This window comes from Pipra filicauda, unplaced genomic scaffold (assembly GCF_003945595.2).
Source record: "Pipra filicauda isolate LSUMZ 115617 unplaced genomic scaffold, ASM394559v2 scaffold14_size4853619_pilon, whole genome shotgun sequence".
NCBI lineage: Eukaryota > Metazoa > Chordata > Aves > Passeriformes > Pipridae > Pipra > Pipra filicauda.
In genome coordinates this window covers 445,175-470,704 of record NW_024103985.1, presented here as the reverse complement: position 1 = coordinate 470,704, position 25,530 = coordinate 445,175, and the positions used below count along the sequence as shown (strand labels likewise).

The window sequence follows — 25,530 nt, the reverse complement described above, 5'->3', positions numbered from 1 at the left end:
CTCAGGCAGGCACTGTGCTCTCTCCTGGTTCACAGAGCAGGGGTCCCTCCCCAGCACAGGGGCTTTGGTTGCTGAATCAAGCACCTAATGCTCCGGAGGATGCTCAGGCAGAAGGTGTGGGGGGTGGGAAAAGTCATGCTGGATGAGAATCATGGTTCCACTAAAGATATTGGGTCTGGAAGGGAAGAGCCTGAGGATAACTGATGGCCTGTTTTGAGAATTCACCCTTGGGTTGGTCCCCTACCCTGGAGCACGTCCATGCCCTAATAAACTGTATTTCTTTAAGCAATGTGACTCATTCTCAGCCTGAGCAGCCATCGAGGGCCAGGCCTGGAGGAGCTGCCCTTCCCAGGCACTTCTCTGAGATCCCTCTCTCCCTCTGCCCTTTCAGGAACAGAAGTTTTGCCAGCGCTATGACCAGCTGATGGAGGCCTGGGAAAAAAAAGTGGAGCGCATCGAAAATAACCCCCGGCGCCGTGCCAAAGAGAGCAAAGTGCGGGAATACTATGAGAAGCAATTCCCGGAGATCCGGAAGCAGCGGGAACTGCAAGAGCGCATGCAGAGGTTAGAGGAGAAGCGGTAGGAAGGGGCTGAGCTGGTATCAGACAGCCTTTCTTTTTTCTTTGGGAATGGGTGTGGGATTTGCTTGTGGGAGGAGCGGGCTGGGATCGCGTTCGGTCCCTTTTCTCCCTCTCTGGTCAAAGGCAGAAGACAGCAGACGAGCAGCCTTGCTGCTTTTTTTCCCCAGGGTGGCTCAGCACAGAGCCAAAAGAAGGACAAATGTTAGGAATGTGACTGCCTGTCTCACCTCTGCTGCTGATCTCCCAGATGGCCATGCTGGAGCCAGGGGCAGCTCCCTTGTGCTGGCCACATGGCCAGGACAGTGCTAATTCCTGCCTTGCTGATGGGCCCAAATTCAGTTGCATGAGACTTGCAGATGCATTTGGTCATGTTGATGATTTAATACATGCACATGCTTTGATGGGAGCATGGACAGGGAGAAGAAACATCTGCAGAGGCTATTGGAATGGCTGCAAATTATATGAAGGGAGCAAAATGTCACTGGAAGGGATGTCCCCTGTCTCTCCCAGCCCCTGTCCGTTTTCCTCTCCTCATTGGAAGTGCAACTGAGGTCACATAGTTTCTTGCCAGGAGGAGACACGATTTCATGATCTCCACCCTTTTTGCTGAAAACTCCCTGTCTTCACATTTCAGCCCTGGGATCTTGCCCGGGGACACCCGATGTGTGCAGAATCCAAACTGACTGCCAGCTTCCCATCCTTGTGCCCCACTAACAACTGGATGGGTCCAAACTTCCTAATTCATGACTTTATTTTATCTTAAACAGAAAGGGAGAAATGGTACTCAGAAATGTTTTAATTTTTTACCTGCTTAATAAGAAAAGTTGTATTTCCTTGGGATGTGTGGCTGATAATGGCAGTGGGGGAAGATGTCAATGGATGGGTTTGATTTAAAATTTCCTGGAGCATTTTCAAACCAGATGTGGTGGCACAGTGCTAATGGCTCGGTACTATCATTGACACCTTTGTGCCATTGCTATGGTGGGATGAACAGGAGAAAATACAGGGGAGAGTGTGATTGGGTGTGAAATGTGCTTATGTTCTAGCAATCCAGGAAGCTGGCACAGGTAAGGAAGGTGGTTTGAGACTGTGAGCCCTAAATGTGGGTGCTATTCCCACAGCGTGGGATGGGGTGGCCTGGGTGGAGTGTTGGGATATGGCTATTATGGAGGTCAAAGTTGTCTTGAACCTGGTTTGCTGCTTATGAAATGGAGCATCAGTGCCTGAGTGTGTCACTGCCCTTTCCCAGCAGGGTAGGACAGAGGGGCAGTGGCGGGCTCTCCATGTCAGCTGCACGCAGCGAGCACGAGGTGTCAGAAATCATTGACGGGCTCTCAGAACAAGAGGTGAGACCGGGTTATCTTTTCTTGTCCTCTTCACCCCTGTGTCTTCTCCAAGGAAACCTAGAGAGTACTGCCAGGTCCCATGGTGAAATTCAATGCCAAATCTAGGCCACACCGAGGTTGGGGAGGTTGCCCTGATGCCTAACACGCTTTCTGGACAGGATCCAAAGTTAGGTGTTCATTTAATATCCAGCAGCATCTTTCCAGCCACGTGAGAGATGTAATGGAGCTGTGCAATGTTCTGCAGGAGCAAAACGTGGAGCTGGTGGTCAGTGGGTCGGGTTTATCAGCATTTGGCTGTCTCAGGGAAATCCCAGTGTGCTGCTTGTCCTGGGTAGCACCCCACAAACACCTCCTGGCTGTGGTTTATACTGGAAGCAGAGGTGGGAAGGGAAGGGAGCTGGCGCCCAGACTGCCGGGTGGAGGGGTTTTTCTGTTTCATTTTGTTTTGAATGGGCCGTGTGGCTTGACACAGGGGAATCCTATGGAATGAATGGTTTGTACGTGAGCCAGTTGGCCCACATCTTCTGGGAGTGCTCCATTCATCTTGAAACATCCCCGTGACCTCGGCTTCGTTTGGATCTGGTTTCACAAGGGTTCCACTCTCTTGGCACAGAGGCGAGCTGCAGTGAATAGATCATGTTTGGGAGGGGAGAGCAGCCATAGCTGGGATGTTTGCTGCCTGTGCACGATGGCTCGATCCCTGTCTGGGATCCCAGGCAGTTTGCTCTTAGCCAGTTAAGGCGACAACCTGGAGGACATGGATCTTGGAAGCAAAGGGAAATTTCACGGCTCTGCAGAGGTTCGTGGCCAAGGGGAACGTTAGCTCATCGCCTCCAACCTACTGCAGTGTGCTGCTGAACTCCACCCTGATAGCCACCTGCTGAGCCCCAAATCACAGCTTCACTTGTCTCAGAGGAGACCTTAGGAGTTTCCAGCTCTTTCCCAGGTTTGGAAGGAGCAGGGAGGTGAGAGCTGGGGAGCACTGCCGGCAGCAGGGCCAGCTCTCTGTCCCAGCACGTTGCTGGAGAGGAGAGTGGTCTGGCTGCTGGTTGATGGGGTGTATTGGCAGTGCTCAGCACCCCAGGACCCTGCCAGGCGAGGAGAGAGGCCCTGTGCCCTCAGCTGCTGGCAGTGCTCCTGCCAGCTGCCTCTCTGCTCTGCACAGAGGCTTCTCCTGTTGCCGTGGACAGCCTGTGGTTGTCCGGATCAACGCTCTGGCTGCGAGCTGTCTCTGACCTCCCACCATGAGGTGACACCCCCAGGCATCTGGAGCAGCCGGTTGCTAAACAGGAGGTGTCCTAGTGAGGATGAGGAAGGTGATCAAATGTGTTGAAATGTCCGTGTCTGTGTAGTGAGCTGCACTTTAGGAAGAGGAGGTGGGGTCTGATCAGGCGCAGCGGGGAAGCAGAGCAGTACCAGGCAGGCAGGGGTCGGCAGCTTGTTGGAAGGATCAAACATTACTGTTCTCCCAGGAACAAGCATCTGCCTGTAAATTAAAACAAACAGCACTGGAGACCTGGCCTTCCTGGGTCAAGGGTGGAAGTTTTTTTAAGCAATGCCATTTCAAGTTGACAGGGAGGACTCAGGGTGATGGTGCAAATGAAAGAGGATGGCCAGAACACCTCTTCGTCCCTGCAGGGTGAACCTGTGCTGGGGAACCACCAGCAGCTCAGCTGAAGGGACAGTCCCTGCATTCAGGCAGAGGATGGCACAAATGAGACATCACAATGACCTCTCTAATTGCAAATACTTAAGGAAACCAGTGTGCCCAGTCTGTCCTGTCCTGGTGTGCAGCTGGGGCTCTGAATGAACTTTGTGTTCCATAGGATGGAGTAAAGGCATCAGATTATGTCCCAGGGTGTTGCAGTAAGAAGAAAAAAAAAAGAAATTACAGCCCCGTTATAGTGACATTTGAAACCTCCTGGAACAATTTAGGTTTCCTGTGGAAGGGAGAAATGACGTCTCCCTCTGCCCACCCATTCAGGCAGCTTTGCAGAGCTGGCCCACTTCCTTTGCAGTTTGGGTGGGGGGATGAACCTCCATGTGGCCATGGGTTTGATGGCTGGGAAAGGGTCTGCATTCCCTGTGCCACCGCTTGACTTGTCTCTCATCGCGGTCAGGACCTGTTTTGCTTAAATCATTTCCATGCGGAATCTTAAAGCCTTTTAATCCAAAATGAAAGAATAATTGTTTCCTGGCTGACAGTGATCGCCTCTTTCAGTGTTTAATTTACAATTACTCTAGCAATAAAGCTGTCTAGTGCTTGCTTTTGAATTCTCCTGTTCTTCCTCCTCCTGTCCTTTTCCTCTTGAACATCTGTCCCCTGCAGTCCCCGCGGGCCCGTGGTGCTAACCAACTGTTCTCTCTGCTTTCCCCAAAGAACCTGGAGAAACAGATGCGCCAGCTCGCTGTCATCCCGCCCATGCTCTACGATGCTGACCAGCAGCGCATTAAATTCATCAACATGAACGGCCTCATGGATGACCCCATGAAGGTCTACAAGGACCGGCAGGTGATGAACATGTGGAGCGAACAGGAGAAGGAGACCTTCCGGGAAAAGTGAGTGCAGCCCACACACCTCTCTCAGTGCAGCCTTTAGGGAACGTGGACAGGATCCGTGCTGGGCTTCAGCCGGAGCTTATCTTGCCCCCCAGGGACACAGCTACAGTCCCTGTGTTACCTTTAACCTGGGCACAGGGTGATGGACCTGCACAGAAACCTCAGACCTTGCTGTATGGTTGGGGTGTTCGTGCCCGTGTGCTGAGCTGTGGGAAGCTGCTGCTTGCGACAGAGTGAGAATGGGAAGTTTTTCTGCTTTTGCATTCCCTGTTGTATCAGCCAGTTCAAGGATAACACCAATGAAACCAAACACTCCATACACTCCATACACATTACCTTTCTGTATTTACATACTATCCTTTGGGCACTGTGTGTCCGGGGGAATTCTCGTGGCTGTCAGTGTTCAGCCCCCCATGTGGATCCCCTCAGGCTGCAGCTTCCAGCTGGTGCCCGTCCCTCAGCGCTCCGTCCTGCTGTCTGCTGGATTTGCCACTGGCTGCTGTTTCCATGGTTGCATTCCCACATCAGACACGTGCAGACTCTGGCTGTGGTGCTTTCTACTGTTTGCAAGCAGTGCTTGGGAACAGCTTTGCTCTAGCAGCTGAGATCAGTTGGGTGATGACTGTTCCCTTCCCGGGTACCACTGTGCTGTCAGCCAAGATGGGGGTCCCCAGCTCGGTCTCACATCCAGACTCCCCTGTATCTCATAGCCCTATGCCAGGTGTGTTTGCATGGAGGACTGGAGCAGCCTTTGTGCCCCCAGTGTGCTGTGTTTGTCTGTGAAAACAGAGCTGAAGTTCAGCTTCTGGCAGGATGAGCTCTCTTGCGGCTCCCTGCTGTGGACATGAGGGACATGGAGGTATGTGGGTGTACCAGGGCCACCTTGTTCCTTTGCAGCAGCACCACTTAGTCTGGCCTCCAGACTGTTGTGGGATGGCTCCATGGATTACCAGCAGGCCCACAGCCAGCCAAGCTGGAAGCTTCTCTGTGTCCAGGATCCCTCCTCCTGTCCCTGCTTGTGACAACTCCCGTTTGCAGCTGAAATAATTAATTGCCAAGATGGACCGAAAAAGAACAAAACAAGCAAACCAGCTCCAAGCCTTTGCTAGAGGAGAATCCTCATTGCTAATTAGCCTTAAAATGTGCCACTCCAAACAGCAAGGCTTGCCACAAATGACGCAAAGGCTAATTACTTGGTCTTTAATGGTGGGGCCGTGCCTGGCTAATGGGGCTGGAAGAATCCACACCCAGTGTGTGCATCCTGCTGTGCACGGTGGTTTCTGTGTCATCACTGTGGGTGATATAGAGCTTGAGGCATAAATACAACAGGGTTTCAGGGCTCTCACAAAGCTCATTCTGAGAAATTGGTACTCAGGAGCTGTAAGGAGGGTGCAGGGAGTCCTGCCCTGGCTCTCCCCCACCCTGGCGTGCAGGTAGCTGAGCTGCCTGCTGTACTGCAGCTTCTAACCTGGGTTTTTAAGGTGAACCAGAGTTGTGTCATCCATGATTGTGACCCAGAGCTGGCCTCCTCTGGAGACCAGGAAAACCTGGAGCAACCTTTTGTTCAGCCCTGTTGGCGGGTGCTCTTGGAATAAACAGCCAGGCACTGCAAGGCCGACAAATGCCAGGTCTGAACTATTTTAGCTGTCAGAACATAACCACGAGGAAGAGTCTGATTTGATTTGCTTCTGGGCAGAATTTCAGGTCTCTGTTGAGAGTCCATTGCTGGCCTACTCCAGGGAAGCTGTGGCTTGCTGGTGAAGGAGCAGGGTGCTGCTCAGGCATTGAAGCGCTGCCGTGCTGCACACTGTGACAATGGAGCATCCATCTCATCATGGGGACATGGCCTGCCCCATGAAAGAGAGTGGATTGTCACCTGCATTGCCCCTGACAGGGCTCCATGCCCTGATCCCAGGTTGTCTGAGCAGCCTGGCTGCTTTGCTTTTTTCCTTTTTTTTTTTTTTTTTTCCCCCTAGCATTTCTGGTTTCTTTTTTTCTCTAGTGACCACTTATGGTGACAGTGTTCTCATTGCAGTGCCGCCCAAAACATAAGGGATCCTGTATAAGAAGGGCATCAGCATGTGGGTGACAGCACCCACATCCTAATGCCATGGCTGGAGTTGGTCAGGCCCTCACTGAGTTCGGTTTAGTGCCTTGACTCTGAGTTTGGCACTGGGACAGGGCAGCAAAGGTAGGAGAGAGCTCAGCCAGCTGCCCCAGGGGAATCACTGGCAGGGCTGGAGACACCAAGGTGCTGGCCACATCCCGCCCATGTTACGCCCGCACCACAGCTCTCCCACCTTTTGCCTCCGATCCACTTCCCCAGGGCACAGAGCCATCAGCTCCTGGGAGCTGGCAGAGGTGCAGGAGCTGAACGTGGCCGCTCGGCTCCCAGGGGTAAAGCCTGTGCTGGTGGCCTCTCCTCTGGGGCCAGTGCTGTGCTCCAGCCCTGGCACAAAGTCACTGCTCACCAGGCTCACCGTGCTTTGGTGATGCACCAGTTAGCTGTGCTGCCAGCAGGACCACCTCGTGCCAAGGGCTTGCTGACCTGATTTGTTGGAAGAACCATCTCTCTGCCTGGGGTCAGCTTCCCCTGAGCGGGCAATGTTGGCTCCTGGGCTGCTGAAGCCACAGATGAGCCTGCTGACAGCTCCTCTACTTGCTGGGCACGAGGCAGTGTTCCTTGGAGCCACTGTGCCACCGGGGATCTCTTGAGCTACTCAGCATTGTGGCAGCTCTGTACTTCCTCCTGGGGTTTGGGTTTCCCTTCCTGCCCTTTGCAGCTGCTCCCAACAGCCCAGCAGGGCTTGGGGTCCTGTTCAGTGGCAGGGCCACACACAGACATGATGTGGGGTGTGATGGCAATTCCTCTCCCTTTCCTTGCCAAATCCTGAGACCTTGTGCTGCTGCCCTCTGTGCCTGTCCTGCTGTTGGTGTGGGCTCGGGTGTCCCTGGGATCGAGCAGGGTGATGAGCAGCTGTCAAGCACTGCTGACCCCTCTTCCCATGATGAACATTCGCACATCGAAGCTCCCAACCAGCCCAGCTCCACTGGGCTAAATTTAAAGTTCCTATCTTTCTGGGAAGCTGAGCAGCAGACAAGTATTTTCTCAAACCCCAAAGTCCCTCAGGGATCTGTCCTCGCTGCTCCGGGCACGCAGGGCACGGCAGCCCAGCTGTGAGGGGGTCGGAGCCAGCACCCAGACTAACCCTCTCCCTCTCGCTCCACAGGTTCATGCAGCATCCGAAGAACTTCGGCCTGATTGCATCCTTTCTGGACAGGAAGGTAAGCCTCCCTGCCTGGCTTTAACCTGAATCATGCTGTCTCTCCCCCATCACTTGGCTCGTGGTGCTGGAGCTGCCAGCAGTTGCTGGGCATCTGTGGGCGGTGGTGGCTCCGAGCCCCGGGCACGGTCCAGACGCCTCCCGGCTTCCTGCAGGGACGAGGGACTGAGTCAGCTGCGGAGAGACTGGGAGCTCGGAGCCGAGAGGTGTGAACGCAGCCAGCCTGACGCGTGGGTGTCTCAGCCCACCCCGTGATCTGCCTGAGGAGCTGCTTTCCAGCATCTCCCGGAGGCATTTTGCACCAGCCAGGCTGTCACACGGGGGGTGGGCGCTCGGCTGCCCAGCACAAAGTGAAGGGGTCTCTTTGCTCAGGGAGAAGATCATGAGGGTGGGCTGAGTCCCATTTCATCCAACAGTTCGGGTGGGTGTCCTATAAGCACGTACATCTCCCCTTGGTGTTTAGGAAGAGTTTGCTCGTAGGACCTTTCCCAGGCCTCTATGTTGTGCTGCTTGGAGTTTTCTTTTACTGTTAATTGGGCTGATGAAGAAAGGTTTGAGAAAGAGATCTGGTGAAGAGCGAGTCTCTGGTCCCATTCTAAGCAAGACCAGGTACCTTCTGTGGGACAGGCCATATGGGCAAATCCTGGACAGACACAGCCTGGAAAGAGAGCGATATCCATCACCCAGATGCTCTCCTGAGCAGGAAACATTTGAGAGCTGCTGCTTTTCTGGTCCCTGTAGTTAGTTGCATCCTCTACCCTTCTCATGCAGGGCGTCATCCATGTAGTGTTCCCTCACTCTGGGGGAACCCTTCTGCCCTTTAGAGGGTGGCCTTCAGAGGTCCTTTCTACCTTAAATTATTCTCTGCTTCTGCATGACTCAGTCTGGGGAAATAATTTATAAGGCCTTGACCTTCCTGTCCAAAGTAACAAGGAAGCAAAGGCCAGCAGCCACCTCGTGCTGCTGCTGTTGCTGTAAGGTTCCGAGCTCTTCAGCCTTTCCCATTTGGTAAAGCCGAAAGCGGTGGGACTTGGATGATGTTCACAATCCAGTCTGTGTTCCAAGCTGTAAAATGTCTTCTAATTTTATTTGTACTCGTTTGTAAATCAGGCTGTAATTATGATACAGAACACATCCATTATCCTGTTGGAGAGAGATGCAAACTATGGCTCAATGTAATGAATTAATAGATTTTTAAATTGCATTATAAAAAAATAGTGATCTTAGCCCTTGGAACAGATGACTGTAAGTTTTTGTGTTCGCGTGTGTGTGTATAATCAGAGCTAGTTTAGAAGGAGATCCAATTAACACTTTAAAAGTTGCAATCTGTTTTTGCAAATGGTTCCACTCCTTGCAGAAGGATGGGGCGAGCACAGCCCCCGGGCACCCCCGGGCGCACGCAGCTGCCCCCGGCTCCTGAGCACTTGTGGTGTGATGGGTCTGTGGGATTATTCCTGTTCATGCAGCCACTGATCCCTGTATGTGAAGGTGTAGCCCGAGACCAGTATTCAGGTGTCCACCCAGTTCAGCAGAGGATTTTTCCCAGCATGCTGGCACACTCTGTGCTGTTCAGGAGCAGGATATGTCCTGGCCATGGTTCCTTGTTTTCCTAACACATCCAATCTGTGGTGGCGCTTGTGGAGCCAGCCATTGGAGTTGGAGTTGGGATGGCAGCTCCTGAACGCTGGGATCTCAATCTGTCCACAAGAAAGTCGTGGGCGCTCGAGCCAGCGAGCTTAATGGGTGGAAGTAACACCAGCTGACAGTCGCATGGCAGGTTGTGCCTCGTGTAACCTCAACAGAGGGTGACAGGCAGCTCCTTCTTCTGCCTCTGGTTGCCACGGTCATCTGGGGTCAGCCCTTCCTCTGCTTCGTTTCCAACACGGGGTACTCTCTGCTCAGCACCCCCTCTCTGTCTCCTCACACCTGCAGGACCACCCTGGTCTGTCCCTTGGAAGAGCTCAGCCTTTTTACTGGGACACAGTGCATGGCTCCACTCTTCCAGCTCAGGAGGCCTTTGGGAGGGAGGTGAAAGGAAGCTGTTGGGCTGCAGGTCTTCAGGATCAGCAGGAGACCCGGTGATGGCCGGGTCTGAATGCTGCTCCTGGAAGTCTGTGCCCCAACAGCGCAAGAGAACAGGACCTTCTGTTCCCTGACTTGCCCATGTCATTGCAGACGGTGGCTGACTGTGTCCTCTATTATTACCTGACCAAGAAGAATGAGAATTATAAGAACCTTGTAAGGAGGAATTACCGGCGACGCGGGAAGAGCCAGGTAAGAGCTGGAGAAGCGTGTGGAAGCGTCGTCGCTTGGCCCGAGCAAGGAGCTGTAGTGCTTTCTGTGAGCCCCCAAGTGTTGCTTTTTCCCCCTCCCCACGTGGGGATCTTGCTTGCAGGCTGTGATGGGGCTGTGGTTGTGCTCTTGTAGCTTTTCAGAACATGCTTTTTTCTGGCAGTTGATGTTTGTCCGTCCCTATGCCAAGGTCACAGTATCTTTAAAAAAGCAAACAAACCCAAGATGCTTAAAAAAGAGGATGGAGTGAATGCAGAAAACCTGGCTGTGTGTCAGGAGCACAGGGTTGCCCATGCAGCCTGGGCTCTGTGCAAGAACCGAGTGGGGCTCTCTCCTCTCCGGAGATGGCAACTGTGGTGCCAATGACAGGGCTCCTGGGAGCTGGGTGAGGGGGTGCTCCTGCTTTGCAGAGCCTGCCCAAGGCTCTTCCTATAGGCAAAGGTGTGGGAGGAGAACGACTTGGGTGGCAGTGACTTCTGGTGATGCCTGAGCAGAGGCATATAAATTCATCTGGAGTGTGTGTGGTGTCTGAGATCCCTGTGGAGGTGTCCGAGATGCCTGTGGGGCTGGCTGATACGGCACTGAAGCTAGAGGAGACCCTCAAGCCTTTGGTTAAGGGCAGAGCAGATACCAGGGCACCACGAGGTGCCTGTGGGTAGGGGACTGAGTCAACCCTTGCCGTTATCATGGCCAAGATACAAATCTAGACATGACCTTGACAGTGTTGCTGCTGATCCCACAATAGCCAGGTACCCAGATAAGTGCTAACCTTTTGGGCAGGTGCCTTATCCCCACAAATGCTTTCAGCCAGAGGCAGATCCTGCTGGTGGATCCCCACATCCATGAAGTGAGTGATTATTCACGTAATGAGGAAAGTGAGGTGGCCACAAAGGGACTGTCTCCCCAGATAATGTGGAATAAGGATGGAAAAACTGGCCTGGCCTGTGCCACCACTGACATCAGCAGCTCCTCACGCTGCATGGCCATAAAAAGCAGCACTTGGGCCTAGATCCTGATTGGGAAGCAGATAGGTAGCCTCGCTCCAATTTGATTTCTGCAGCATTAAGGCATCAGAATAGCTAGCACATGACGAATGTCATGGACGGGGCCCAATTTTCCCTTCTTTTTTTCAGAGACATTAGGGATGGATAAAGCCCTATTAGATTATCCAGTCCCTCTCCCAGCAAACACAGGGTGGTTCCCTCCAGTACATTTTTATAGTGTTTACCATGGTCTGTTTTGTTAGATCACAGCAACTAGAACATGAGGCCACATTTGTTTCTAGTTAGCGGTGGAGACATTTAGCACAGCTCATTCTGGTTTCAATGTTAAATTGAGCAAGTGTGGAGAGTGAGAGGCTTTTCTCTGCATCAGCCTACCTACCCCTGAGGCCAAAGGCTTGCCCATCCTGCACCCAGCAGAGACTATTTGTGTTTTGGTTTTTAAAATTATCCAAAGCATCGCTAGCTGCAGATTTCCCATGACGCTTTCTCTCACTTATGAGCCTGGTCCAGCCTGGGCACTGGAGATTTGTGCTGCCCTTTGGAACCTCATTCAGTGCCAGCCTTTGGAAGCAGGGACTTGCTTCATCAACCGTAGGAAAAGGCAGGGCTGTTTTTGCAAGTAGGAATTACACCGAAGGGAGCGACTGCACCTCCCCTGGAGCAGATCTCAGCCAGGTTATTGATTTTGAAAGGGGAGTCCCCTTGAGTTTGTGGGGGGGAAGTGACACAGTGCATATTTCCCATTACTGTTGGTTGCTCAGGTGGAAGGTGGGATATTCAGGCAAGCTTTAAGAGCCACAGGCTGGCTGCATGATTCGCAGTAGGAGAGAGGTGCTAAACAGCAGTTGCTGTATGTAATCCAGCTGGGAGCAGCTCTTCCCCAGAGTTCTTGGTGGGTTTTGAGATGCACACTTTGTGCTGTGCTACCTCCAGTATTTGCATCCGTTTCCTGCAAGGCTGCATGAGAGGAGCACTAGAAGAGCCTGTGTGCAGGCTTGGGAAGGGCACACTGCTGCATAGGCTGCGGGGGCAGCACAGCTGGGTCTGTGCTGCAGGGGGAGGCTGTGCTAGGGTGGGATTTTGTGGTAATGAAGGGAGGAATGTGTTGTTAAAAGCCCTGTCAGAAGCTGGTGGGAGCAGTGAAGCATCTTCCTTGCACCCCTTCACAATCTCCCTTGAGCACTGTTCCCTTGGGAACTGCTTTCCCAGGCCAGGCTGAGTTGGCGCACAGCCAACCAGCATAGGAGAGGTTAGATACTGGCAGGCCTGGAGGGCTGGGATGGAGGGATGCTCCTGGTGGGATTTTACTTAGTGAGTCTTTTCAGAAGCAGCTGAAATTCTGCCTGTGTTGCAGAAGTTGTGCTCATTTGGGAGTAACCCATCCTGAAGGCTCAGCTGGCACACTGGCTGCCCATCCTCCTGCTTGTTCCCAGGGGTCCTGAATTGTTTGTAACCCTGTGCAGGTCCCTCATCCTGTCATCCATGTGGCCTGGTGAGGAGTGGAGACTGTGACTGAGGAGCCTGCAGCTTTGGGCTGACCCAGCACCAGCAGCTCTGCCATTACTTGCCCAGTCTTAGGCACCAGAGATGGTGATGGGATGAAGGACAGGAGACACGGAGGGACAGCACAGGGATGGGCAATGTGCAGGGAGGAGACAGAGCCCTAGGCAGCCTTCCTGCTGCACTGGGACGCATGGCACTGTGTTCCCAGCACTCTGAGCATGGATTTCCCTGCTGGTAAGGGTTCCAGCAGTTAAATGCCAAAAGCTGAGATTTAATTAATTTAGAGCAGGGGAGGAGAGGTTGGCTTTTGTATCAGATGAGAGGAGCGGATGAGGTTTGATACAAAGAGCATTTCAAGTGGCCCTATGCTGGTTTCTTCCTCCTTTTCTCATGGAGAGGTTGGTGGTCTTATTTGCTCTTGGAGGCTGTGGGGAGCTTGAGAGCGAAGGGGAGATAATTACACATAGAAATAAAGCTGCTCTGGTGTCAGGACTATCTTTGTGGCCTGCTTATTAAAAGTCCATTAAAAAATAAGAATCCCACTGCTCTCTGGCTGATGGTCCCCTGGCAAGGGATATTCCTCATAAAGCTGCTACTTATTGTTAAAAAAATCTCCTGCCAAGAGCAGGGGCTTCACATGATTACAGTTCCAGTTTGTCAGAAAACAGAGCCACCCGCTCCAAGGCAGGGCTCATGCTCCCGGCACGCTGCCTTCTCCGGACTGAAGAGTGAAAGGTACCCACATCCAGTGGGTCATGATGCATAATATTAAGGCTCCTGTGGTTAAGATATTTCTAAAATAATCCTCTGTCTTTGTGTATGGAAAAGGCAATTTAACCCTGCAAGGGGGGAATTGATGGGAAGAGAAATAGCTTCCTAGTTGTCATTTCTCATTGGAGAGAAAGAAAAGAAGTTGTGCCACGGTAAAAGAGTCTGATCCAATTGTCAGTGTACAGTAATAAGCATAAATTTGCATGAGCTTGTAATGAAAGTCTCTTGTGCGGATGTGTCACCTCAGGGTCTGTGGCAGTCGGTCTTCAGGACATTTTCAGAATGACTCTCTGTGAACCCCCGAAATTCTGTAGCAGAGGCACCAAAACTGAAGCACCATGTGCTTTGCCCTTTGGGAAGCTGTCTTGCTGGGCTGTGGGAGCACAAGCATTGGGCTGAAAGCAGGCTGGATGGAAAGTGACCCTACTTCAACATAATTATTCCGCTTGGAGCGTGAGGTTTTTATTCCAGAGTGAGTTTGCTTTGATTTTGGAGTAGCGTTGCCTGTGTGGTAGTGGAGTGGCCACAGCATGCCAGATATGCTTCCTACGGTGGTGCTGGTGAATTCCTGGGGGAAAAAAACCACGGGGCTCCCATGCAATGCTGGGATGGGCAGGCGAGGGGCCATCCCGCCAGGCACAGCCATCGATGATGCTCTCTCCGGTGTCGGGTCGGTCGGCAGCGGTGATGGGCGGCTGGAGGAGCCGCCTGCCCGCCCTGGGGATGACTCAGAGGGGGATGAAGTCATGGTGGACGGACACGGCCCGCCGGACGTGCCGTCATGCCGGTCCCCCTCGGCGCTGCTGTCAGACGGTGCTCACGTATTCCCTGGCGAAAGGGCCCCGTGTGTTGGCCTTGAAGCTTTCGAGGACTTGCTCCGTGGCACCCGGGGAACTGGAGCCGCCCAGACCCCCCTTCCTCCGCCGAGAGCGGTGCCAGCGCTGTGCTGGCAGGGCGGAGACCCACGATGTGACCTGGCCGGGCGGCCAGCGCTGTCCCCTGCCAGGCCCGACAGCCTTTCCCAGGCCCACCCTCTTCCCTGCCCCCTGCCAAAACCCAAATTGAATTATCCATCCCACCGCTGTCCCGCCCTCCCCAAACACAAACCATTCCCCTCACCGACGCAGATAAACAGCCCCAGCCCAGATTTGTATAAACAACTCGTTTACTTTTTTGGCAGAAGCGCATCCCAGCAGGGTCTGGCCACGTTTGATATCTCATGGGTCCTGCAACCTCAGGAAAAATCTGGCCAGGCAGGTTTCTCTGGCCATCAGCAGCCCTGTTGCAGGGGCTGGCAGGGCTCAGGCTTCCAAATAGTGCCTGCACCCTGTCCCCAGTGCAGGAGCAGAGCTCCCACCATGCTCCAGCCTTGCCATGCCATCACCTCCCCTCCCTCCACGAGGATCAAGTCCAAAGCTCATCAGACTGCCTCTAACACTGCAAATTGTGCAAGTGCCCCTGCTTCAGTAACCACAGCAGCTAATGAGAGGAATGATACTTGTTTCTGGGAAGCATTTGATCTTCATCAGTCTGGGGAGTGGCTTCTTGTTAGTGACAAAGGGTTTGACAACTTCTCTTTCAGATGCAGGGAGATACTTGTCACAAAATCCTGGTGTAATAATACAGCACATTGTACATATGCAGCCCTGGATGTGGCCAGTAAAGTTTGTGTCACAAATACCAACAAATTGTTCCGCAGGCATTTAAGGCTGTGCTGACTAGGGCTGTATTTAAAACAGCACTGAAATTATCCGTGGGTGATCAGGGGCAGTCTGTGATGGAGCGGTTTTCCTGGTTGGGCATGGTGCCAGGGATGCCAGCATTGGGGCATAGGTTCATCTTCTGCTGATGGGATGTCACTGCTGGGACATAAAAGGGCTTGAATTTTGCTCATTTTTTGGACAAATCTGCAGTGTGATAGGGCTACCGATGGCCAGGGAAACCAGGCTGAGGCTGCAGGACCCATGAGAAGTCAAAACTGGCCAAATCCCGTGGTCCTGGTCCCCCTCGAGTGCAGCCTCATGGGGAGAACGTCTCACAGAGCATTAATCCCATGGGTGTTGTGCATGTGCTACTTGGTACAGGCTGTCGCTCTTCAAACCTGCGGTCACAGGTGGGGTTTATATTGGGGTGCCTGTGCAGGGGAGGTGGGTGAGGTGTGAGATACAGTGGTGCTCGAGCTGACAGCAATCCTGTAACCCACTCTTGGCACCTGCTCTTTTAGTCTGGACTCCAGTTGCTCCCAAACTCTGTCCCCCAGGGATGCCCTGTAAGGTGCATGGTGCTTGTTTCCCCATCACAAGGGTGCAGCAGCTTCCCCTGCCGCCCCTCTAGGCCACACAGTCCGGCAAACACAATGGAAACTCGCATTCCTGAAATCTCAGCTGCAGTTTTGGGGGTGATTTAATGAGAATGATGTGGCCATATTTGGGAAAAGAATCGAAGGATGCGTCGCCACAGGAGGATGGCTGCTTGGTCCCTGGGTCCCCACACAGCCTGCTGGCAGTGCAGGGACAGCAGGGAGACCTGTAGGCTCGGAGCAGGGACAAGCACTGGCAGGCAGGGACACCCAGCCACTTTCCTCCAGGGTAGCACCGGCACAGGCTGCCAATGGACCACTTGCTGATGGACCCTTTGGCCCCCCAGCCGGGCTCTTCTGTGCTGCTTGATCACATCTGCAGGTAGCAATAATAACATAGTCACTTCGGGGAGGCTAACCCCCTCATTCTGGTTGACCTCCAAGTTGGGACTCGTGTTTCTCCAGCAGCAGGTCGATGTGTCCTCGCAGCGAATGCCCCACCACACCAGTGCCCACGTGAGTACTCCTCAGGACAGGGTTTGGGATCCAGCCTGGGCATTACCGAGCCCAGTGAGGGACCTGCAGCATCTTCCTGGCAGGATGTAGAAGCTGTTGGATTTTGGGATGAGTTGTTTTATCTGTTGTTATGGTCCAGGTTTGACTAGGAATGGATGGGAAATAGGTCATTGCTAAGTTGCTTTCTAAAGCAGGCACAGCTGAAAATTCGGGAGGAGTCTGCTTCCATGAGGATACAGGGCTTGCTTTGCCCCTGGTTGTCTGTGGCGTGCATGGATGCTGCTCTGTGTCCCTCAAACTGCTGACCCAGCACCTTCCTCTGTTGACAGGGCTCGGAGAGGGGTCGGCATGTGGCCGGGGGGAGCGGGGTAAAGCAAACTACAGGGAAGAGAACACACGCGTTCCCTGCCTGGGACAGAGTGGGGGCTCATCTCTACTGCTTCCAAATGTTACGCTCTCTTCCCCTCGGGTCATTTTTCCCTTCGCAAGCAATCAAATCACTTTTTAAAAAACTCAGCAGCAACCCAGAAAAGAAACATTTCCTCTTATGGAAAAGCCCTCGGTGATTCAAGGAGGGATCCAAGCGAGCAAGGTCCTGTAAAAATCACTTCAGTGCTTCACTGGGATCATGGAGTGAGCAGTGGGAAGGTGGCAGTGCCAGCTGTGCTGGGCTGAGCCACACAGGGTCCTGATGAATGGCTCCCCTGCCCAGGCAGCTCCCAGCACTGCCCAAGATGAACCCACACTCAGGTGTGAGCAATGGGCACGGTTGTGCAGGGTCCAGCATCACTGCAGTTGCACAGCCAGCCCCTCCTCACCCTTGACACACTGCTTGCCCTAAGACCAGTAGCCTGGGAGATGGCACAGGGCTTTCCTGTGGCATGGCAGGGCAGCCTGGCTGTGACTGCCAGCGCTTTGCTGCTGGCACTGGCCATGTTTTGTGGCCTGTGGTGCCAGAGAGCTGCACTGGCAAGTGTGTGTGGGGCCTGTCCTTGTCTCCCGGGATGGAGGGCACAGCTTTGGCGTTGTCCATCTCTGCCACGTGAAGATTGTGGTTTGCAGAGTTTGTTGTTTGCCATCAGAGGAACAGCCCAGCTCGAGGCCATTGCTGTTGGAGCCGGACCGAGTGAGCCCCGTGCTCTCTATCATTCTTATCAAATCTGAGCCTGGCCCTTTGATTTTTTTGACTTGCTTCTGCAGCCAACAGCATCAAACCCAGCCCCGGGACACAAGCAATCAAAGCCAAGTCGCCGGCAGACATTCTTCTTCCTCTCCTTGTTGTTTTGGCAGCGGCTTGTTTTGCTTTGTGGTTTCTCCCATGAGCAGAGGGTGCCGTGCGTGGTTGTGCGAAGCCAGGCTGTGTGGCAGTGGGTGGCAGTGAGGCCTGAGGCATTCCAGACCATTGGATCAGAGGCTCCAGGCCCTGAGAGTCAGTTACATGACACACATATGTATTCCAAAGCTGTCCTCCCTGTGTTCCGTGTCCAGACTGCCTCAAGGGGTGGTAGGGAGGTGTGGGGAGCAGTGTTTGCAGTGGCCGTGCAGTATCAAAGCTCAGCTGTGGGTGCTTCTCCCTCTGCTGCGGCATTGGCAAGTGGGGAAGGAAGCTCCATGGGGACTTCGGGTGCCTGAGCAGGGTGGTGGCTAAAGAGGCTGGTGCTGCAGGTGCTCAGTGGCCAAGTCCCTGCCCTGGCTCTCAGTGGTGTAACCTGCCAGAGGGAGAGTTTGAAAGCAGGTGGAAGGATGGATGTAGGTGGTGGAGATGATGATCCCAAGCTATGGCTTGCCATAGTTGCCATGTGCCAGCCCTGTTCCTAGCAAAGATGCCTTGCACAGAATCTGCGGGGCTGGGAAGAGGAGTGAGAGTCAAGTGCCAGGTGCCCAAAGGGCAGTGCATCCTGCCCCATGGTGCCATTTCAGGATCCCATGGAATGTTCAGGAGGCACCCATGCATGCCCACAGCCATGGCAGCTGTGCTGGGGCTCCTGGAGAAGCAGCAAAGCAAACCCCAGGCGTTTCTGGCCAGCGTAGAGTCGGCCTTTTGTCTTCAGCTTATCTCGAGCTGGTTTTAATTTGCAACTCCCTGATTGCGTGCAATGACCTCGGCCCGAGCCTGCTCTGCAGCTGAGTGCCCGGAGAACATCATAAATGCCGTTGATCTGAAGTCACCCGCGGGAGAAGTGAAGAGCTGGCGGCCTGCACACGGGACAGGCGGCACAGCCGAGTGGGTGCTCCCGGCTGCCAGAGGGCTTGGGGCTCACGCTAGTGGGATGTAGCTCCCTCCACAGTCTCTGTCGAGGCAGACTTTGGTGTGACATGCTGGGGAGAGGGTTGGCATGTGTCCCTGTGCTGTCGCAGTGAGCCTGTGGCGAGGGCGCAAAGCCGCCTTTGAGCAAAAACCCTGCAACTCACTGCCTGCAGTGCCTGAGGATGGACTTGAGTGGCACCAAAACCAGGTGCCTCACAGCTCAGCCTGGCATGCATGGCTCCCTCTACACTAGGGTATACAGGGCTCATGGCTTGCTCCCTCCTGATTTAAGGAACAAACAGGAGCCAGTGGTTTTCCATGGCACGTTCATCTCCCATAAGAGCTCAGGGCACCGTAATGATGGAAGGGGAGACAATGCACCTGCTGGCAGCCAAATGGCATCCCCTGTGTAGCCAATCTGGACTTGAAACCTGGCATGGGAGAGAAGGAGATGCTGCCCCAGCGGCACTTGGGCTCAGGGACAGGCTCTCTCACAATGCCATCACAGTGACCTGGTTCCCCACCAGTGCGTCCAGCAGCAAGCCGTGTGGTTGGGGTTGGCAGGAGCTGGTGGTATTGGTGCAGGAACTGGACTCCCAGAGATGACCTCATCCCTGCTGGCAAAAGTGGTGTTTTGGGGCATGTTTTGAGGGTGCCGTGGCACAGGGAGTGAGAGGGGACCAGGGAAGGGTGTGGGTGCCTCAGTTGCAAGGTGCGCGATCCAATGGTTAACGCTGGGATGTCCTGTGGGCAACAGGGAGGTCCCCTGTCCCTGGTCCCCTGCCACAGCCTGACACATCTCACCACAAAGGGGATGGGGAAGACAGCAGTCTTTTTCTGGAGGCTTGCAAGTTTGGAAAATAAATAGCCCTGCACTGTAGGTTAAGCTTGGCATCCTGGCGGATTAATCACTCTGGCTGCAGCCAGCACTGAGAGCCCCGGTGACGAGAGCTGTGGTTTATAGATGATGATTCATCGACTCGACTTAGAGCGACCACGTTATTCCAGCAGATTGCAAAATCATAAGAGGAATGTTGTGGTTAGTTTACGGCTTAACTATGCAAATCGTCAGGAAGCCTTCAGAGCCGGAGAACGTAAGGCACAGCGCGCCCGGATGGCTGGGCGGTGAGCAGGGGCCGGGAGCCGGCGATGGGGCTGTCGGGTACCGGCCGCTCGCGGGAGCCGGGGAGCGGGGAGGTGAGTGATTTGGGGGGAGATGCGGGTCCGGAGCTGGCGGTGAGCGTGCGAGCGGGGCACTTCGGAGGCGAGGGACGCGCTGCCGGCTGGGAAGGGGTTTCTGGCTGGTTCCACCGGCTCCGTGCCCAGGCGAAGGCGTCTCCGGCTGGGCTGGGGAAGGGCGAAGGTGGGGAGTTGCTTCCCCCACCTCCTCCTGCCCTCCCGTCCTGCTTCCAGAAGCAGGCAGTGCCTCGGCAGAGGAAGTAAACAGAGTGGGAGGAGCTGCACCTCTTCCTCGCCGGGGCTTTCTCCCAGCAAGTCCCGCTGCCAGGACGCGCAGCAAGTTGGTCCGTTCTCAGCAGGGTCAGCATTTCGGTGTCCGGGTCCTACCTGGAAGCCGGTGTCTCGCTAAAGCGCGCTTGGAGGCGAAGCTTTATTGCAGCTGAACTCCTGGTGACGTGCCAGCCGATGGAGCTGGCCGGGCAGGGCGAGCCGCGTCGCTCCGGGTGGGAGCCGGGCGCTGGGCGAGCGTGTGTGCCTGCGGCGGGCCCCGGCCCCGGGAACGCGCTGTTCCCGGGAGGAATGGCAGCGCTCTGCGCCGCTCCAGCTGCTCCGGGGCCGGCGGGAGGTTGGGGCAGAGGTGAGCAGGTGTTTGTAATTACGGAGCAGCTCGGGTCGGAGCGCGGGGAGCGGAGGAGGCCGCCTGTCCCCCTGGATTCGGGGCAGGGTCGGCCTCTCGCTCGCGCGTCCCGTGTCCGATTTTGTCCTGGGGCCTTTTTAAATAAACAGGATGTGTCGGCAGCAAAAACAAGCAGCAGCGATGCTGAGGAGGAGGAAGGGCGGTCCGGGGTTAGAGCGTCTGACCTGGGAGGGAGGGACAGCCCTGCCCTCTGCCACAGGCATCTTCCCTGGCCTCGGGCACATCCCTTCACCCTCTTGTGCAAGGTGGGGAGCATGTACTTGGTTTGCCTCCGGGAGGTGGGATACCTCATCTCCACGGTGGCAGGGATGTAGGTGGAGAGAGATTTAAGCTTGCCAGGAGCTGAGCAGTTTTGGTGCCAGCCTTTGGTGTGTCCGCTAAGGGCTGACCCACCTGCCAGTCCACCTCTAGCCGGGGTGGCATGAATCAGAGGGAAACATCAGCTGGTAATTGGGGAAGCATTTCCTGGCCCGTCACGCTTTGGGATGGCGTCCCATCCCTTGAATCATCCAGAGCTGGTCGGTGTCCAGCACTAAGAATAGCTCCCCACACACCGCAGGGGCAGCGCGCGCCGGGAGGGGGGACCGGACAGCTCGTGGGTTCCCGGCTGTGGCTTTCCTGGCACTGTGCCATGCTGTGGTCTGGTTCTGATGCCAGTCTGAGGTTTGGGGTAGAGCATGTAGCATGGATGGACTACGGTTGATCGCTAGGGGACTGTCCCATTTGTGTGTGCCATTTGTAGCTGAGCTCCCAAATGGCTTCATTCAGGACCCCAGGGTGCCCTCTCAGGGCTCTGGGTGCTGCAGACAGCCCCACAGTCTCCAGCCCAGCAGGTACCCATGGATGAGATGTGAGGTGGCATTCTTGACCATGGCTGGGAGGTTTGGGGGGTGCCCTGCCATGCAGCCAAGCTCTAGCACAGGAGATAGGCCATCACCGTGGGCTTACCAGGGTTCAGATCAGCATTTGGCTGGGAGCCTTCCTCAGATGAAGACATGAGCGCAGCCATGGGTGTGGAGCTGGGTCAGTTTTCCCCACTACGGCCTGGTGGTGACAGTGCTGCCCATTTTAAGTATTTCTCCCTGGCAGGAGAGGTCTGACAGGTGAGACCTATCCTGTCTGCCCTGCTGTGCAAGGTGCTGTGCCCACCTGGTTCTTGCTCCTCGCATCAGACACCCACCCGTGGCTGGAGCAGGGCAATCACTAGAGGGCATCCTTGGATCAAGATGTCTCCGCACTGGGAGAAGCCCTGATTTGATGTCCTACCAGGCTGGGCTTGGAGGAGAGAGATGTGCAGTGGCCCACTGAAGCCAGATCAGTGGGTTTGCCCATCCTCATCATGACGGAGCTTGGCAGACGCTTCTCTGGGGAAGCACCTGTGTTGCAGTGTGAGCTGCTGCGGCCACTCACATCTCTCCCTGCCTTCTCACTCATGCGTTTGCAGGCTGGCACAGGGAGCTCCTTGGCATTACTGCCATCCCAGCCTGTTCCTCTGGGGAAAAGCTGCAGTGGCTGCTTGGGCTGACAGCCCCCTGGTTCAAACAAGTGCAGAGACAAGATGATGGTGAACCTTCCCCTGGGAGCTGCGCCATACTGATGTTGGGGCAGGGACTTGTACAGTCATGGCTGGCTTTAGAGCTGGAGGTGAGCTGTGATCTCTGGGATGCATGGTTTCCTCCATCCCTCAAAAAAAAAATATTTACAGTGGAGTGGTAGACATACTCCAAACCTTGTATGGGCTCCCCTCCTTTGCCAAAACTTTTGGTGAGGGGAATGTGTGTGGGTGGTGATGGCCAGGGCTGGGGCAGAGCCTACCTCACTGCCTGCTTGGCCCTTGGAGGCTACAGCCCTCACCTCGTGGGTGTCTGTCTGAGCTGAACCCACACTCAGGGTTTACTATGCCATGACTCAGAGTCAGAGAGTTCAAGGCAACACCAGGGAAATGCGCATGATGGATGCTCCTTGCTCCTCCGCAGCCAGTGAGGGTTTCCCACCTCTCTGTCCCAGCAGGCTTGTCCACTGCCCTCCTCCTTCTCCCCTGTTTTGTGGGCTGGTGAGGGCAGTGCCTGGTATGCTGGGTATGACACTTGGCCAGGAGACAGTCCATTCCCTAAGCCTTAGCGGTCTGTGGGCTTTGGAAGATTGTAAGCAACTGAGTGCTCATCCCAAGTGTTCCCTGGCTTCCTCTCCTCTGGGTCCTCTTGGCCTTGGATCCCACGGAGCCATTCCTGGGGGTGCAGTGGGACTGTGAGCTTGATGCATTGTGGTTCTGTTCTGGCAAGGAGGTGCTGCAGGGTCTGGCTGAGCATGTCATGCATGTGGGGATCCTGATGGCACAGCTGCCACCCCCCCGTACAAAGAGGAACTGAAAGTCCGCAGGGTTTCAGTGATGGCAGTGCCTGGATTTTAAGGACTTTTGTTGAACTGGAGCCTGAAAGAATCAGCAGTTTTCTTGTTAAACTGCTCCATTTGACAGCTCCACGCTTCTCATTTTAGCACCAGCCTGTGGGGGCAGAGAGCTTCACTTGCACCCTGCGCTGCTGCTGCAGGGATGCCCATGTTCAAAGCAGCCTCCTAGTTCTGCAGATTGGTGACATGCCAGTCCCATTGGCTCCAGGGATGCAGGGACACCTTGTCCACACTTGCTGTATGGCTGTGTGCCAGCCATACCAGGCTGCCTGGGATCATACTTTCTGCTAATAAATCCACTTTAAGGCAATTTCCCCCCTGTTACATCACCAAACCCTTTCCCTACTGGTGGAAGCCCTGCAGCCTGGGCAGGGGCCGGGTGAGCCCGGGTGGGTTTCCTGGAGCAAGCAGCCTTGCATTAGCCAGGAGCAGGATGGTTTAATAAATCATTTCCGTCTCTAATTTCTTGTTCTCTATGCAATGCCTCTCATTCGCTGGTTGCCAGAGGGAAGGGAGGTCAGGGGAACCAGGCCTCCCCAGCAACCTCCTTCCTGCAGCTGTTGAAACAAAATCCAGAACTATAATAATCACTGTGTCCCTCCCTGGGGTACTGGGGTGCCTTTGGTCTGAGCGGCAGCAGCAGTGTTGGAGTGGTTGGGCACATGGCTTTTGCAGAGGATGCCAGGTAGTACAGAGTGGGCAGGGAGTTGGGCATTTCCACTGCTTGGTGATATGGAGTCACAAACTTTCCCCATGGGCTGTGTCAAATGCTTGGGAAAAAGATCACAGCGTTCGTATTGCTGATCCTCGGGGCGTCACTGGTGCCCCTGTCTCCTTCATGCTCCAGCAAAATGCATCCCACTGGCTGCAAATCACCACCCATGTGGCTAAGCCATGGTCTGCAGGAACAGGGGAGTTGTTCTCACCTCCCTGCCTTACCCCTGCATCAGATCCTCTCTTGCTGCCTGATCCCAAGGGAACTGCTGGGTCTGTCCCGCTGCCTGGAACAGGAGCCAGAGTGCAGCTGCCTTGGCTGATCCTGAACCACCTCTGATCTCCCCGGAAAGCTTTTGGCCCCTGTGGCCTCCAGCAGTGCCCTGCCTGCACCCTCTGCCTGCAGCTCTTTCCTCTTGGCCGCTCGCCCCCTGCATTGTTTTGTGGCGGTTGTTTGGGTTGGCCCAGGTGCTGCCATGTGTCTGCCTCACCACTGAGGGCTTGGTTTATTTTATGTCCCTTGTTTTGCAGCAGCAGCAAATGCCCCGGAGCAGCCAAGATGAGAAAGATGAAAAAGAGAAAGAAAAAGAGAAAGAGGGAGAGAAGGAGGAAGACAAACAGGAAACCGAAAATGACAAAGAAGAACTGACAAAGTAAGGACAACCATCCCTACCTGGCTCCAGTGAGAGCTGGGCATTGGGGTGGGTCTGCAGCGATGGGATAAGGTGGTGGGATGCAGCATTGTTCAGGGCTACCTGACCCTGTGCAGGATCGTGTGCGCCCGCCTCACCTCCTCCACAGGGAGGGAAAGGCAAAGCCTCCTCCTCATTCCTCTTCCCTGCTGCTCCCAAACTGGGAAAGCAACTCAATACACTTTTTTTTTTTATATATCAACCCAATCAGTCTGCAAAGCTCCTCTGATCCTCTAGCTTGTTTTGTTGTTAGGGGAGCCTCTGGAGCTGGAGGAGCAATTCGGGCGCAGCGGAGCGCGGCACTTCACCTTTAGTGTTATTGATGTCAATGTGAGCACTCCCAGATGAAGGGCTCCAGCCAGCCCTGCCTCCCTCACGCCGAGCATCAGTGCCGTGGCAGGGAAAGGTTGGCACGCAGACCGCTCGCTATCTGTAATGGGCTTAATACTTGGTTTAAAAGAACATCTGGCTTCATTATATCTAGGCTGCAAAGACATTTACCAGCAGGTCCCTTTCAGGAAGATAAATGAGGAGGAGGCAGGGATGAATTTGAATGGTCTGGTATTAAACCTGTCTCCGTCAGGTCTCTGCGTGCACTTGGTGGTGGAGCTGCAGCCAGCTGCAGAAAGAAAACCCCACCACAAATCACCCCACCTCCAATCCCGGCTGGGAAAAGAGCCTGCGTCTGCAAAAAAAAATGCAGACCTGCCCCCCCAAAGACCAACAAAAAAAAAAACAAAAAACCAAAAAAACAAAAAAGCAAAAAACCATCCCCAAACACATGCAGAGAAATAATTGCTTGACCTAAAAATCAGATCAACCCAACAACGTTTTTTTTTCTTTTCTCCTTGTTTTTGCAGGGACAAGAACGACGACACGTCCGGGGAAGACAATGATGAGAAAGAAACAGTCACCTCCAAAGGTCGCAAAACTGCCAACAGCCAGGGCCGGCGCAAGGGCCGCATCACCCGCTCCATGGCCAACGAAGCCAACAACGAGGAGGCAGCCACGCCACAGCAGAGCGCAGAGCTGGGTAGGTGGCAGGGCACAGGGGCACCTTGGCAGGGCTTTTGGGGTGTCCGTTGTGCTGGGATGTGACATCATCCTGCTCTGCCCCCCCCAGCTCACGGAGGAGGGGTTTCCTTCATGAAATCCTTCTTTTTGGAGAGCAGCAATGAGGTTTTTTCTATCCCGTGAATTACTCGGCGTGGTTCACTCAGTTAAGTGGGGGCATTTGTGCAAGCCCAGGCTGTCCTGGCTGACTGGGTTTTATGGCCTCAGAGGGAAAGTGTTGCAAAAGAGCAAAGGGGAAGCCGTCAGTTTTAGCAGTGCCTTGGCTGGGTTCCTGCAGGGCTCGTGTCCCTCCTGCACCCGGAGCTGTTTCCCTCTGCAGCTTCTCGGGCTTTGAGTACCCTCAACCTCTGCACGGAACCCTG

The 25,530-nt window shown here is 54.5% G+C and overlaps 1 protein-coding gene across 1 annotated transcript in view; it reads left to right on the top strand.

Moving 5' to 3' along the window:
* Positions 1-25,530, top strand: part of NCOR2 (nuclear receptor corepressor 2) — a 237,704-nt gene that overhangs the window by 154,133 nt on the left and 58,041 nt on the right. Inside the window, exons 10-16 of the mRNA XM_027733181.2 lie at positions 392-564; positions 1,834-1,927; positions 4,308-4,486; positions 7,717-7,771; positions 9,946-10,044; positions 23,934-24,055; positions 24,955-25,127. Of these exons, the coding sequence (XP_027588982.2) occupies positions 392-564; positions 1,834-1,927; positions 4,308-4,486; positions 7,717-7,771; positions 9,946-10,044; positions 23,934-24,055; positions 24,955-25,127 (895 nt within the window). The remainder of the gene's footprint in view (positions 1-391; positions 565-1,833; positions 1,928-4,307; positions 4,487-7,716; positions 7,772-9,945; positions 10,045-23,933; positions 24,056-24,954; positions 25,128-25,530) is intronic.